General features: G+C 37.4%; 1 protein-coding gene across 1 annotated transcript in view; it reads left to right on the forward strand.

The window, feature by feature from the left end:
- The window catches only part of DPY19L1 (dpy-19 like C-mannosyltransferase 1), a 93,024-nt gene that overhangs the window by 11,796 nt on the left and 66,174 nt on the right, over positions 1-15,054 (forward strand). The window contains exons 2-6 of the mRNA XM_055590425.1: positions 6,089-6,113; positions 6,742-6,829; positions 9,547-9,684; positions 12,604-12,724; positions 13,410-13,503. Of these exons, the coding sequence (XP_055446400.1) occupies positions 6,089-6,113; positions 6,742-6,829; positions 9,547-9,684; positions 12,604-12,724; positions 13,410-13,503 (466 nt within the window). The remainder of the gene's footprint in view (positions 1-6,088; positions 6,114-6,741; positions 6,830-9,546; positions 9,685-12,603; positions 12,725-13,409; positions 13,504-15,054) is intronic.

The raw sequence follows: 15,054 nt of genomic DNA on the forward strand, positions 1-15,054 counted from the left end.
GACTTCAAATTGCAGCTTTGAGGGATCCCGCTTATAATTCCAACACACAAACTGATACCATCATTAGTTTGCATACAAAAAAGCAGCTCTGGTTTACTGTCTTTTACAATGCTGTTTGTTTCATCTTGTGAGTCATAAGACATCTTAGACACTGGGAGCAGGGAAGAGGGGGTTGGCCAGACACTTAGGGGCTCAAGAAAATTCTAAGACCTACTCTCTTTCTTACCTAAAGTGCTTCCAGACTTGCTGTGCTTGCAGGCAGGCATGGATTCTGGGCAGTGTCCAGCAGGTTAGAAGCAGATCAGAGGCCTGCTCTCCTGCTTCTGAAGCCTGAACAAGACTTCCTCCATTTTAACTTCCCTAACAAGGTATAATGAATTTTCCTGGTGTCTCAGTGGTAAGGAATCTGCATGCCAATGCAGGTGACACAGGTTCGATCCCTGGCTCGAAAAGATCTTCTGGAGGAGAAGATGGCAGCTCGCTCCAGTATTCTTGCCTTGGAAATCCCATGGACAGAGGAGCCTGGCGGGCAATCTGTGGGGTCGCAAAGAGTCAGACACAACTTAGTGACTGAACAACAGCAATACAACAAGCAAGGTTTAATACCTATTGGCAGAACAGGCTTCTCAAAATACCACTTTTGAATTCCTTTAACTTTGAAGGACGAATTAAGAGTTTTCAGGCATATTGCATAATTAAAGTGAAAGTCGCTCAGTCATGTCCGATTCTGCAACCCCATGGACAGTAGTCCATAGAATTCTTCAGGCCAGAATACTGGAGTGGGTAGCCTTTCCCTTCTCCAGGGGATCTTCCCAAACCAGGACTCGAACCAGGGTCTCTTGCATTGCTGGCGGATTCTTTACCAACTGAGCTATCAGGGAAGCTATCAGGAAGCATCATTAAAATGCTAGGTGTTTCAGAGGATCGTTGCCCTATGCAGCCTATGTGAAGGGTGTGTGGTGGGATTAACCAGAAAAAGGCCAGAATGTGGGCTCCATGGTATGAGCCACGGAAAAGCCAGTGGGACTTCAGACATGGGGAGGAGATGCTTAAATCTTTATGTTTAGAAATCAACTTCCTTCTCTAGGAAAGACTGTTGGTGTGAAACAGGTAGACTACTTCTTAGTGACTTCAGCTTCTGAAAAGAAACTTTTAAACTCTGAATGGTCCCTTGAAAACAACTGTTATAACTAATTAGAAAGAGGTTGAATATGGAACTTGTCAAGATTGGTTTGAAAATCTTGTCCAGTGGATTTAAGAAGAGTTCTTAGCTTCTTTTTATGTCATTTTGTCACTTGGGCATTAGGGAGGCCAAAACTGCAGAGTGCTTTAAGTACGGATTAACCTCAATTTAGGAATAAGTTGTATTTTTAAATTTTGCAAGTCATTTTGGACTTAGAATGTATTTCTCCATATAAATATTGTTACAAGATGAAGTCATCAAGTGCATGAAGATTGAAAGGGAGGCAGCTCTGTCACTAGAGAGAAACTGAGGCTCAGGAGGGAGGCTGTGTTCAGGTTCTTGCTTGAGGGGAATACCCTTTCAGAGGCCCAGTTTTTCATCTGTAAAATGAGAATAAATACAGGATTGTTGTGAGACTCAAGAGAGCTTGTGAAGGTATTCTGAGAATTAAGGCAAGTCCTAGTTATGAAGTCCATGTGCAAGGGATTCAGTGTAGGGTAGGTGGGCAACCGTAGTTGTGGCTGGAGTTCTGTGGCCAGCAGGTTGTCACAGAGGGGTGAAGGGAGCCATAGCACCCTGGCATCACAGCTTCACAGTTCCTGCTCTCTACCTTGAGAAGGAGGAAGAGAGAAAGGACGGTGGGTGTCCAACTTTAGTGTGCAGAAGACTCGGCTGAGGAACCTTAGGAAAGCAGGTCGCGGAGCTCTACTTCGGAGGAATCCTAACTGGGTGGGTGGGTGGGAGGGTCTGTGGAAGAGACCAGGACTTCTGAGTCACCTGCTAGGGCAAGGCGACCTGGAGGAAGGGAGAGACTGCCAGAGCTGGGGAGAGAGATCTGGGGGATCCGCTGGTTGGAGAGGGGATGGGATTTAGGAGCCCTCGAGGACTGAGTAGAACAGCATGGAATAACCTCCTGTCTGTTTCTTTCTCCGTTTCTTCTGCCCTCTTCACAGCAGTGAAGCGATGCAGGTCATGCATGCGGTGGGGAGCAACGAGGGGCACCCCCTCCGCACTTTCTGAGCTGTGGCTGGACAGGGGAGTGTCAGTGGAAGCAGAGCTGGGGCGGGCCTCTGGAACTCCACTGTGCTGGGTTCGGGACTGAGAACCTGGAGGCTTAGGCAGCAGGCTGCACCTAGGCAGAGGGTCTGATTTGCACTGATCACGGGGACTCTGTTTTTGAAAACAAAACAATTACTTGCACACTGTGTTTGTACGTGTGTGTGTATAGCTAACTATCAAAGTACATTCAACTTTGGTTTATTATGTGGACAAGATTTAGGATTATTTAATTTTCCCCCTTATATGCATTAATTCAGCATTTGAGTCGGCCTTTGTTTTCAGCTTCTTGCTAAGTACTACTATGGTAGAATTCAGTAAAACATTGTTTCTCCCCTCAGGGAATTGCATTCTATTTTGTTTAAACAAGATTCTAATAACTGGAGAAGAATAATTTTCAATGAAGAAGCAGCTCAAATCCTGTAAGGCTGAAAATTGATGTAATGTGACATATACTCTGGTACGAAATTTCTTTAATCATAAAGTGGAAGGAGTGGCCAGTTTAGTTTCAGAGTATTGGTAATTTGCGTGCTTCCAGCAAAACTTAAGAGCCTTACAGAATTCTCAGCCACAGGATTGCAGTCTTTTGAGTTAGATTACAAAGCAAACCTTCACTCTTTGAACACCATTTTTCTCATAGAATAGTTTTGGAATTTTTGAAATTTGGAATTTTTTTGTGTTCTGATTTTTAGAATGACAAAAATAACATACGAGTTAAACTGGAAAAATTGGTTATCAATTTTGTGACACTCCCAAAAGACTATGCACAGGATTAATAATCACCAGAATATATTTAGAGAAAATCATAATCTTTTCTGTAGGCAAGAAGGCATGAAAAGCTCTTTGGGGATGTTTTAAGAAGTTTTTGTCATTATGTCTTTATGCTTAAATTATGTGCTCACAGGCAGTATCTGCTTTACTTACTGGGGTTTTCATTTTCAGATGACATATACATAGAAGTTATCTCAATTGAATAAATTAAAGCATAATTCTATACTTTTATATAAAAATAGCTTCTATAAAATACGCTGCCTGTATCAACAGATGAATTGTAGCTTTTTTTTTCTTTTTTTCTTAAAATAATAAAAGAAAGATGGAAGGGGAATAAGATACTTTAGGGTAAGGAGGCCTTTGTTGCAGCCCTTCCGTCCTCCACAAGAGGCCACACAGTACCGGGGTCTTAGGTCAGAATTCCTGCTTCCAACTTCCCTTTCTCTGTTTATCCGCTTTGTTTCTTGGGCTAGTTTCTAAAGTTCCCTGAGAATCAACTTATTATCTATATGTGTGCTGTATGCTAAGTTGCTCAGTCCTGCCCACTCTCTGCAACCCCATGGGCTGCGACCCCATGGACTGTAGCCCTCCTGTCTGTGGGATTTCCCAGCAAGAATACTGGAGTGGGTTGCCATTTCCTCCAGGGGATCTTTACCATCGAACCTGCACCTCGTGAGTCTCCTGCATTGGCAGGTGGATTCTTTACCACTGAGCCACCTGAAGCCCTTATTATTTGTATACCAGGGAAGTGTTGGTACTTAACACATAGGATGCTTGTGAGGACTTACGTTAGTTCAAGTAGAGCACCTAAAAATGCCTGGCAGGTAATAAGAATTCAAATGTTAGCTGCTTTATTACTACTACTGCTACTAATTAACTATTGTTATTGTTAAATTGAAATGAAAACAGGAATTTAAAACATTGGACAGATTATGAATCAACATTGGAAAATGAAAGAGGGTCATTCAGATGCTGAGAAATCCAAGAATTGACTAGTGCTGCAAGGATTGAATTAAAGGAAGGCACCAAAAGGACTTTGTGTCTTCCTTCTGAGAAATTATAGTATTCTGAGGGAGCAGAGAGCTGATGATCTTGAAAAATCATATGTATTACTGCAGAATTGTGAAGGTCAGAGGCTAATTTAAAGGCATAATGTAAAATGCATTTCTGTTAAAGTGCCCAGAATACTGTTTGCCCTCTTTTGCCAGAATTACTTAGTATTATTCTAGAAGTTTATTATTATTGTCACATGGGAAGAATAAACTAAAATAGTAAAATTATTAAACAGGAACAAAATTATCTTTTAAAAATATTACTTAAAATGGAGAATTAGAGATGATAAACAAACAAACAAAAAAAACCCTAAAAGAATCAATTGTATAGCAAAGGAAATACATTACAAATAAATACACTTCAAAAATAAATACATTAACAATGTCCAATGAGGTATAATGAAAACAAAATTTCATGTTTATTAGCAGGGGAAAAAGTGTTAAAACTCCCAGGAAAGACTTAATAAGAAATATGAGTTAAGTTTATATTATTAGCTCTACTGATAGGAGTTTTGTCAGGGGCAATTGAAAAGAGAGTTGGAATAATTGAATCTGTATGTTTATGGATAATAACATATATGTGCTGTAAACATGTAGATCCTTCCCATATTTATTTATCAATGCCGTTGCTGCTGCTGCTGCTGCTAAGTTGCTTTAGTCGTGTCCGACTCTGTGCGACCCCATCGACGGCAGCCCACCAGGCTCCCCTGTCCCTGGGATTCTCCAGGCAAGAACACTGGAGTGGGTTGCCATTGCCTTCTCCAGTGCATGAAAGTGAAAAGTGAAAGTGAAGTCGCTCAGTCGTGTCCGACTCTTAGCAACCCCATGGACTGCAGCCTACCAGGCTCTTCCATCCATGGGATTTTCCAGGCAAGAGTACTGGAGTGGGGTGCCATTGCCTTCTCCGATTTATCAATGACGTCAAAATTATAATCTCTAAGGGATTACCAAAGTATAAGTGTAACAGTTCTTCAGTATGATAAAGGCGGTATTTACATTCTATAACAGAAGAATGAATTATTCAGGACATAATAGTTGAGACATTAATAAAATAAAACCCAAATTTTATTATGGTGGTATGACATCTTTAAAGGAAGTGGATAGTAGATTGCTCAACAAGAAATCAAAGTTTCAAAAGATCAAAGAACCCTTTACAAACAAATGTCAAATGACAAACCTAGTTAGATATTTGTAGTTTCAATGATCTAGAAAGAGTAACTCTTTGTCTTTTGTAACCATTAGTGTCTTCTAGGTAAAATGAATTTTAAAAATTTTAAATAGAAATACCTCTATAAAAATAAGACAATAAGATCTGAGCTGTTTGTCTTTCATTTCTAAGAGTATTTCATAGTTGGTTTCCTTGTAGTTATTTAATCAGAAGCCTACAATAAGATGAATCTTGTGATATAAGAATACTGTTTTCTGGGTTCTTTTTAATGTGTTCTTTGTACTTGTACAGAAGGCAAACTATTGATTCTTGTATGAGACTGGTTTTATTACCAGTTTTTCTATTTTCTTTTTCCACCTCTTTTTCTTCCTTCCTGTTTGGTTTTAAATTTGTTTAAAAATATTAAAACTTACTATAAAAATTCAGATATTGCAGCATGTATCGAAGTGATAGTTCCTTTTTTCTATCCCTCTCCAGTCCTGTTCCCTGAAGTTACCATATCTTTTTTCTTTTTCCTCTCACCATTGGTTCTATCCTTCTTGCGGTTGAGTTTGTGGAACTTTCCATCCAAACATTTCTTGTATGGTTGTTGGCAAATAATATTAATAGCTCCTCATTTATTTTGTTGAGTGAATGAAAATTATAGCTATATGCTTAATTCTTTTATAATTTAGTCCATTGGTATTTTAAGCAGAGCTCTGGGACTTTTTTTGAAGAGTCCCCATTCTTTATCCACTCCATATGAGTTCAGGATCTACAGTTCCCAGACTTTATCATGCTTATCTTTACAATGCTTTTCTGTAAGGTGAAAACACTTTTAATGCTAAAATAATGATTTATGTTTCTTTTTTCTTGCAGCTGCCTTTGCAGCAGTGTTGCACTGGTAAGAATGTTTTTCTCCTATGGTATATTTTAGGCAGATGTTTACAGCCTATCATCCTATTTCATATATATATATATGAATAATTCCAGTATAAGGATGAATATATATTACATGCAGCAAACTAGTATGAAAATGTAGTTTAATTAATAAATCAGAGCCAGAATAATGCAATTTTTAATAAAAAAGAGATCTATTATTAATGAGGTTATATTTGAAACTCTGTTTAACGTTAATATAGTGTTCACATTGAGAAGATTAAGTTTTTTAATCTTCTGGATAGGAAGAAATATGAATTTCATAAATCAGACATTTCTGAAATAGTAACCCAATGACATTTATAGTTTAATCTATAATTTTATTGTTTTTGGCTTATAGTATCATTATTCTGGTTCATTCTAATTTTAAAATCTAATTTGAATGTGTTTTCTTATAGAGAGAAATTTTAGTGGAAATATAAGATATATTGAATGGAAGAGCAAATATGGAGACTTTTGTGTTTGAGTTTTATCACAAAATTAAATGCAAATATGTAGAGTGTTAATATTTTATTTTTGCTTTTAGAGTTTCTTTTAAAATTATACTTAGTATAAGTTTCAACACAGTTGCTTTGTTACTGTTTGTTTTACAGGAGTCATATAACACACCTCTTTGAAAATGATCGTCATTTTTCTCACCTCTCAACATTGGAAAGAGAGATGGCTTTTCGCACTGAAATGGTTAGTTTTCATGTAGTATTTTATTGTAGTAGTTTAATAATCTAAATATTTTAGGCTTCTTATCATGGAAATTTTCAAAGATATTTTCAAGTAGAAAGAGTAGACCCAAGTCCCCCTACCCATTCCTCTAGCTTCAACAACTGAAGACACATAGCCATTTTTCTGTATTTTCATATACCCATCTCTTTTTAAAGGAAACCTCAGATACCATATCATTTCATCTGTAAATATTTTTCATGTATGTCTCAAAATAAAGGACTTTTTTGTTAACCACAGTATCATTGTCATACTTGAAAATGTTGAAGAACAGTTACTTAGTATCATCAAATATCAATCAGTGTTTAAATGGGCTGGGGGAATGGGCATTTACTAACCATAACAACTCCATAAAGAACTTTTGATGTTCTTATTTGGCTTTTTTCTCTGAGCTACACTTTACACAGGAAAGACAGGAAAATGCTTGATGCTTTCCTTCTATTACAACTTTTCGGAAAAATGAGTTGCTTCTCTAGCATCTTTTAATGGTGACAAGCAGAGTTTTGTCTTTGGGTGTATGTTTACGGCCTGATAGATTTTAACAGATTTCTTAAACTTACTTGTCTTTTGCTGGTGAGAGCCCTTGCAGTTGACTCTCTGATTCCTTGATATGGGATTCCCAGATGGCTCAGTGGTAAAGAATCTGCCTGCCAATGCAGGAGACGTGAGAAACATGGGTTTGATCCCTATCCCTTCCCTCTAGGGAAGATCCCCTAGAGTAGGAAATGGCAACCTGCTCCAGTATTCTTGCCTGGAAAATTCAATGGACAGAGGAGCCTGGTGGGCTATATATAGTCCATGGGGTTGCAAAGAGTTGGAAATGATTGAGTGTGTGTACACACACACAAACATGTACACACACACACCCTCCTTGATATGACCTCACTAGTATTCTGTAGCTTCCTTAACTTTCTGGTACTGGAAGACATTTCCTTTCCAGACCTGGGATCATCCAGTATTCTAAGGAGCCCTGATTCCTTCCAGTAGCAAATGGTATTTAGAGGCCACAATTTTGGTGATAGAGGTGCCCATTGCTAGTATTTTATGCTAGATTGGCCATTGTGTCTAGGCCTTTTTAGTAGATAGAATTAGGAAACAATTTTTTAAAAAGAAAAAATAAATTATTTATTTATATTTCTAAATTCAAATTTTAGATTAATTACTTTTTTGATATTAAATTTGTATCTCTTCTGTTAGCCTGAGAATCTTGGTTTCACATTACCTATATTTGAGGAATAAAAGTATCAAATATATTGTTAAAAATGATTACTAGAAATAATTTAAAACATGTTTGTGGTTTTATTTTTGACTTTAATGTATATTCAACTAGGAATGTACAGTAAAATTACTATATCTTAAATTTGTTTGAAATCCTTTCCCAACTTAATAAATAATTCTTATATATTTTTTGGATATTTAGGCATATAAACTTTTTTGTTTTAAACTTTAGTTATATAAGATATTTACGTGATTCCAAAATCAAACCTATAAACAAGGTAGGTTGTAGTTTCCTGGGGGGCTGTCATAACAAAGTACTTGTACCTTAGAAGAGCAGAAGTTTATTTTCTTGTTCTGGAGGCTAGAAGTCTAAAATCTAGGTGATGGCAGGAACATGTTCTCTCTGAGACTTCATTCTAGCTTCTCATGGTTCTGGCAATCCTTGGCTTGCATTGTAGGTACCATGACTCCAATCTCTGCCTCTGTCTTCATGAAGCATTTTCCCCTATATCTCTGTTTAAATTTCCCTCTTATTATAAAGATACCAGTTATATTGCATTTGGAGTCAGCCCTTCACATCATGTGGCCAAAGTACTGGAGCTTCAGCTTCAGCGTTAGTCTTTCCAATGAGTATTCAGGATTGATTTTCTTTAGGATTGACTGGTTTGATCTCCCTGCTATCCAAGAGACTCTCAAGAGTCTTCTCCAGCACCACAATTCAGAAACATCAGTTCTTTGGTGCTCTGCCTTCTTTATGGTCCAACTCTCACATCATACATGACTACTAGTAAAGCATTTTTTTCCTCAAAATGGGAGTACTACCATGGTCCCTCTCTTCTGTCTTCACAGCTCCAGTTCTGCAGGGTTCTTACCTTAAGCTGAGCTGAGAAGAACCCTTTCTAACACTGAAAGAAGCCTTTTCTAACTCTTCAGTTAGTGTGGGTTATGCTGCTGCAGCTGCTGCTGCTAAGTCTCTTCAGTCGTGTCCGACTCGATGCGACCCCATAGACGGCAGCCCACCAGGCTCCCCGTCCCTGGGATTCTCCAGGCAAGAACACTGGAGTGGGTTGCCATTTCCTTCTCCAATGCGTGAAAGTGAAAAGTGGAAGTGAAGTCTCTCAGTCGTGTCCGACTCTTAGCGACCCCATGGACTGCAGCCCACCAGGGTTTATAGGGGTTTCCTAAATGAGCATGTTCTCTGAGTTATATGACTTTTTAAATGTTAAAGCTGTTCTTTAAGCTGTTTGGAGATCAGTTGTTCAATTAAGACAAGGTTATGCTAAAATTTGTAAGTTTTTTGCAAACTGAGCACTTATTAGTGACCAGAATTCTGTGAAATTAATTGTAGCTGTTAACGTGCGTGATTGCTTTGTTTTTAAAAAACAGTATATTTAAGTTTTATTTTAAGCTAATACGAGGCATAGTAATTATGTACTTTTTATTATAACATGTGCTTGTTTCAGGGACTGTATTATTCCTACTTTAAGACTATTGTGGAAGCACCCTCATTTTTGAATGGAGTATGGATGATTATGAATGATAAACTGACTGAATATCCCCTTGTTATTAATACATTAAAAAGGTTCAATCTTTACCCTGAGGTAAGATACTTTTGCAATTATGATTTTTTTTACTTTATAAAGTATTACTTATATTAAATGGTGATTCTAAATCTAAGATCTAGTTCAATATATTAAATTTTATCTTTTTTAAAAAAGTAAATGGATATCTTTTCTTAGAAAGGAATATGAAAAAAATCATGATTAATTTTTGGGGTCTTTAATGATTTTATGGAAATGAGTATTATGATTGCATGGTTTAGAAAATGTGGAAACTAGATTTGGTGTGTTTATAGGTATTACATTACGTTTACGTGTCATTTGCCTAATACTGTTTCGTCCTTACCTGAGATTCTTCATTTAATCGGATGCGCTTTTCCCCTGGTGGGAGTGGAAGAAAGGAGCTGAGATAGGAAGGCAGTGCTCTCAGTAACTATTTAATGCATCCCAAGGCATTCTCCAGGACCTACCTGGGTTGACTTCCTCGGCGACATCCCTCTTGGGGCTCTCCTGTTAAGCACGCTCCCCTTGGCCCCCCTCATAGCATGCTGATGCTGCCAGAAGGGGTGCTGCCTGGTGCAGCGGGCCATGGCTGCCTTGGTGCTGAGAGATCTCAGGCTTGGGCTCAGTATCAGCACTAATCAGGGCTCTTGGTCAGTTTCCATTGAGTGAGAGGAGTCTAATTTCCAGATGAACTGAGTTAGCCTGCTTAATTCTGGAGGAGATAGAGACCAATAAATAACCACCAAAGTGCTTATTGAGTACTTTCTGTGCATGTCTGCATTTACTTTTCCAGCAGTGGGATCACACAACACTTTTTTTTATAAGTGCTTTTTGTCTTTTAAGAATATTTAAAACCATCTTCCTAAATCATCTTTTTTCAACAGCATCATTTTTTATGGCAGTAATACAATCTGCCATTGTTTATTTAGTTCATCTTTTATGAAAATTTTGGTTGTTTTCAACTTTTAAAATATCCTAAAGCTGCAATAAACATTCTTGAAGCAAAATCTTTACAAATATCCATGTTTTTTTTTTAACTCTAAATTTGTGGATGGGGATACACATATACTTATGTTTTTTTAAACTATAAATTTGTGGATGTGGAATTATTTAGTTCAACAGAATATAGGCTTTAATGATTTTGGTACATGTTGCCAAAATGCTTTCTAGATAGGATTTACTAATGAAAATTACCATGGGCAGTATTTTTGAAAATGCCTGTTTCTCTGCATCCTTGTTAATTTATTTATTTTTAATTTTATTTTATTTTTAAACTTTACAATATTGTATTAGTTTTGCCAAATATCGAAATGAATCCGCCACAGGTATACATGTGTTCCCCATCCTGAACCTTCCTCCCTCCTCCCTCCCTATACCATCCCTCTGGGTCGTCCCAGTGCACCAGCCCCAAGCATTTAATGGCTAAAAAAATTAAGATCATGTGATGCGTTTTGTTCATTGCTATATATTTGTGTATGTACATGTATATTTTCAGTGCTATGTATTAAATGCACTTTCACTTTTAAAAATAATTGCTTATTCATGCCCTTTGTCTATATTTTTATTGACGTTTTGTAAGAGCTCATTATATGCAGGAAGTTAATACTATGCTATACGGATACGACATTTTCTCCAGCTTTTTGTTTGCCCTTTAGCTTGGTACAGTATGATGTGAATGTATTTTTTCTTGTCAGAGCTATCATGTCTATGAATCTTTTAGATTTATGTTTTTTATTCATTCATATATGTAAAAAAAACCTTATTCTTAATTGTTATAATTATGTTTTTGAGATTTAAAGTTTTAATTTATCTGAAATTTGTTTGAATACTCAGTTTTGGGGCAGGAATCTAACCTTTTATTTTTTCAAAATGGTCTTCTGTGTAACCTAACACTTGGGTGAGTGGTCCATCTTCTGCCTGCTTCTCTTATTATTTCCAAAATTATTATACACATATGCTTTCAACTACTTTTGGACTTTCTGTTCAGTGTTACCTTAGGTTGAGGTCCTGAGAAATAGGCTTTAAGATGGAGATCTGTACCTGAAGTATATAGGGGAATGCCCTTAAGGGCAATATCTGAAGGGGGATGAAGGAATTAGGAGGAGGCAGGCGGAGGAGTTGAGCTGTGATCCGGTCATAGCAGAGGCCTCAGCCAATCTCTGGAACTGGGATGACCCTACAGAGTTGTCCTACCTGAAGCAAGGGCCTCTGACCTTTATATTCCCCCCTGTTGACTAGTTATGGCTGCAGTTACCCTTGGGGAGGGTGACCTTTAGTGAATTTACTCTCTACTGCAGAGGGTAGCTCCCAGAGAGAAACCCAGCTGAGGGTTGTCAGCCACCACCCCTCCCAACTGCTCAGGGAATGAGTGCCTCAGCCCCGAAGAGAGACCTGTGGCATTCCACTGCCTCTGCCGTAGTTACTTTGATCTGTCTGACTATTCTTGTGCCAGCATCACACTATTTTAATTATATAAGTAGCAAATTTTATTATCTGGTAGGATATTTTCTTCAGTTATCTCCTTTTTGTCTTTTCCATATAACGCATCTCAGTAAACACTTGAGATCTTGCTTAGCTTTGTTTTATGTTTATGAATTAATTTGAGGAAGAATTCACATCTTGAAAAATTAAATCTGTTTAGGAAGATAGAATATCTTTCTGTTTGTTCAACTCTTGTTTTATGTCCCTTAGTTGAATTTTATAGCTTTTGAAGATTACAGATTTGTATATCTTTTGTTATATTTTATTCTTAGCCCTGGGTGAACAGGTGAAGACTGACCAGTGAAGAATCTACATACGGGACTGTGAAGCTCCTTTTACTAGATTTAAAGAGACCCAGATGAGAATGGTACAGGAAGGGAAAATTTGTCAATTATCAAAATGTCTCAAAAATATTCTGGTAAGGAAACTGTTGAGGATACTTTTTTCTTAAAATGTCTCCCTCTCTTTTCCAATTAGGTAATCTTAGCCAGCTGGTACAGGATTTATACCAAAATAATGGATTTGATTGGTATTCAAACCAAGATATGTTGGACAGTTACCAGAGGAGAAGGACTCAGCCCTATTGAAAGCTGTGAAGGCAAGTTTCCATGATATTGTCCTGTTGTCTGTTGCAGTATAATAAATTTACGGCAAACTTAGTGGTTTTTATTATGTTTATGGTTTCTGCTAGTAGGGAATTTGGGCAGGGTATAGAATGGTTGGTTTGTTTCTGCGATGTCAGAGGACTCTGCTAGACTCAAATGGCTGGGAACACTGGAATTAAAGTACTTGGAGCTACTTCACTTACATTCTGGCTGCTTGACTGGGGTACCTGCAAGGCTGAGCCCAGCTGAGCCTCACTGGAACACCTACAAGTGCCCTTTTCATGCATCTTGTGCTTTTGTATTAGTATCTCAGGGTAGTTAGGCTTCTCATGTGGTTGCTCAGGGCTCCAAGTTGGATACTGCATGGCCTCTCCATATGGCTTCTGCCATGGTCTGCTGAAGCAGTCACAAGCCCAGCCAGACTTAAAAGCAGGGGCACAGACCCCAGACCTCTACAGGAGGAGTATCCATGAATTTGCAGCCCTGTTTCATAACCACTACAGCTACTTCTCTGGTCTTACCTATGTTTCACATTAGTGTCGTGTGTTCATATGGGAGCCAAGGCAACCATTAAATGTATCTGGCAACCATTTTCAAAATAGTCACATTTTAATGTGAATTGTCAGACACATAAAGTAATCTATAGTTAAATCATTTTTTTTTTTTTAATTTTTAAAGGATTGGGAGATCCTGCTTGCTTTTATGTTGCTGTAATTTTTATTTTAAATGGACTAATGATGGCATTGTTCTTCATATATGGCACATATTTAAGGTAAGATTACTCATTTTTAATGTGTATGGTTTATACTGTATACTAGAATAGTAAGAACAGTGAGATAATGATTGAATTATAGTTCAGTTTTATGACAATGTCATTTCTAATATATCTATTAGTAGATACAAAATTATTTCCCATTTGAATGATTTCATCATTGGCATAGTCAGCCACATTTAAAATAATTTTAAAGGCTTAAGTAGAGGAGGGCGGGGATATTTGATAAATATTAAATATTTGTGGGCTTTTATACATAAGCAGTATATATTGGTTACATAAAATATTGGAACATAAGGGAAAGGACCATTTATTGTCAAATGGTGTTAGTGACTATTCTGCTAATTTTAAATAGAAATATAGTCTATACAGATATTTAGTAACTGACTTCATTTACTTCATAGTTGAGCAACATTTCTAAAACTAAAAGATTAACATTTTCTGAGTTTTGTGTTTCTATTTCTCCTTTTTTTGACCCTTCCTTCTACTACTTGTTTGAATGATTTTAGCTTCAGAGTTTCTTTAGAATTTTCTTTTTTGACTTCTTCCTGATTCGTTGAGATCCAGGAGTATAGCGTATGTATGTAATTTTCAGTTTGGGTTAATGCATGTGAATCTGCTATTATCCTGTTGTTTTCTTTACTTTGAAAGTGTGGCATTTTCAGTTTAATAACTCAAAGATCTCTTGCATCCTAGCTCAGTATCTGAGTATATACCAGTTGCTTGATAATATTTGTCAAATGAGGAAGCTATTAGAAGATCAACTTAAAATATATTTGCATAAAAATTTAAGATACTTGGATGCTAATATTTCTGACTTTGCTCTAAGTAAGTTCTTTGAATTATGTAATTAGGGGAGACTGAAATGAAAATGCTTGATTAAAAGATGATGTGAAAAATTTTGTTTTTGAAACAAGATACACAGAACTAACTTAACAGAAGTATCTGGTAAGCAGGAGAGGAGGCTGACTTTTGAAGGAAAGCAAAGCCAGGGTGCTTTGTCTCATGAGGAGCCAAAGTTAGATGAGTTTGGAGGGAATCTATTCATTTTGCTGAGTAGTACCCAGCTGTCTTGATTGCATTTGGAAAATCAGACTTTAAAAGAAGTTAAAACATGGAACATGACATTCTTACTAAATTGCTAACCTATAGTTATGCTGTTTTTTTAATTGAAAGAAGAATTTCTAAACATTAAAAGTAAGCGTGCAGTATCATTTTCTTATAATGCTTACTATGACAATTATTTCAAAGGTTGAAGACACAATATCTGCTGCAGAGAATATGAGGCTCTGGTTTTGGTTGAGGGATTCTTGGTGCTTTGGGCCCTGGCCAGAGATTTTTCAGTCTGCAGAGAGCAGTATTCTCCCTCCATGTTCATTTGTTCAGTCTGCACCTGAAGTGCATACTAGGTGGTCTCTTTTTGAGACCGCACGTTTGGGCTCTGAGAGCATGTTGGTGGGGCGAGGTTGGAGATGGCAGCAGTGGCGGGCTTGTGTCAGTACAAGATAGACAGCAAGGATAAAGTGCTTTCAGCTCTGGAGGCAGGAGAAA

This window comes from Bubalus kerabau, chromosome 8, assembly GCF_029407905.1.
Source record: "Bubalus kerabau isolate K-KA32 ecotype Philippines breed swamp buffalo chromosome 8, PCC_UOA_SB_1v2, whole genome shotgun sequence".
Lineage (NCBI taxonomy): Eukaryota > Metazoa > Chordata > Mammalia > Artiodactyla > Bovidae > Bubalus > Bubalus kerabau.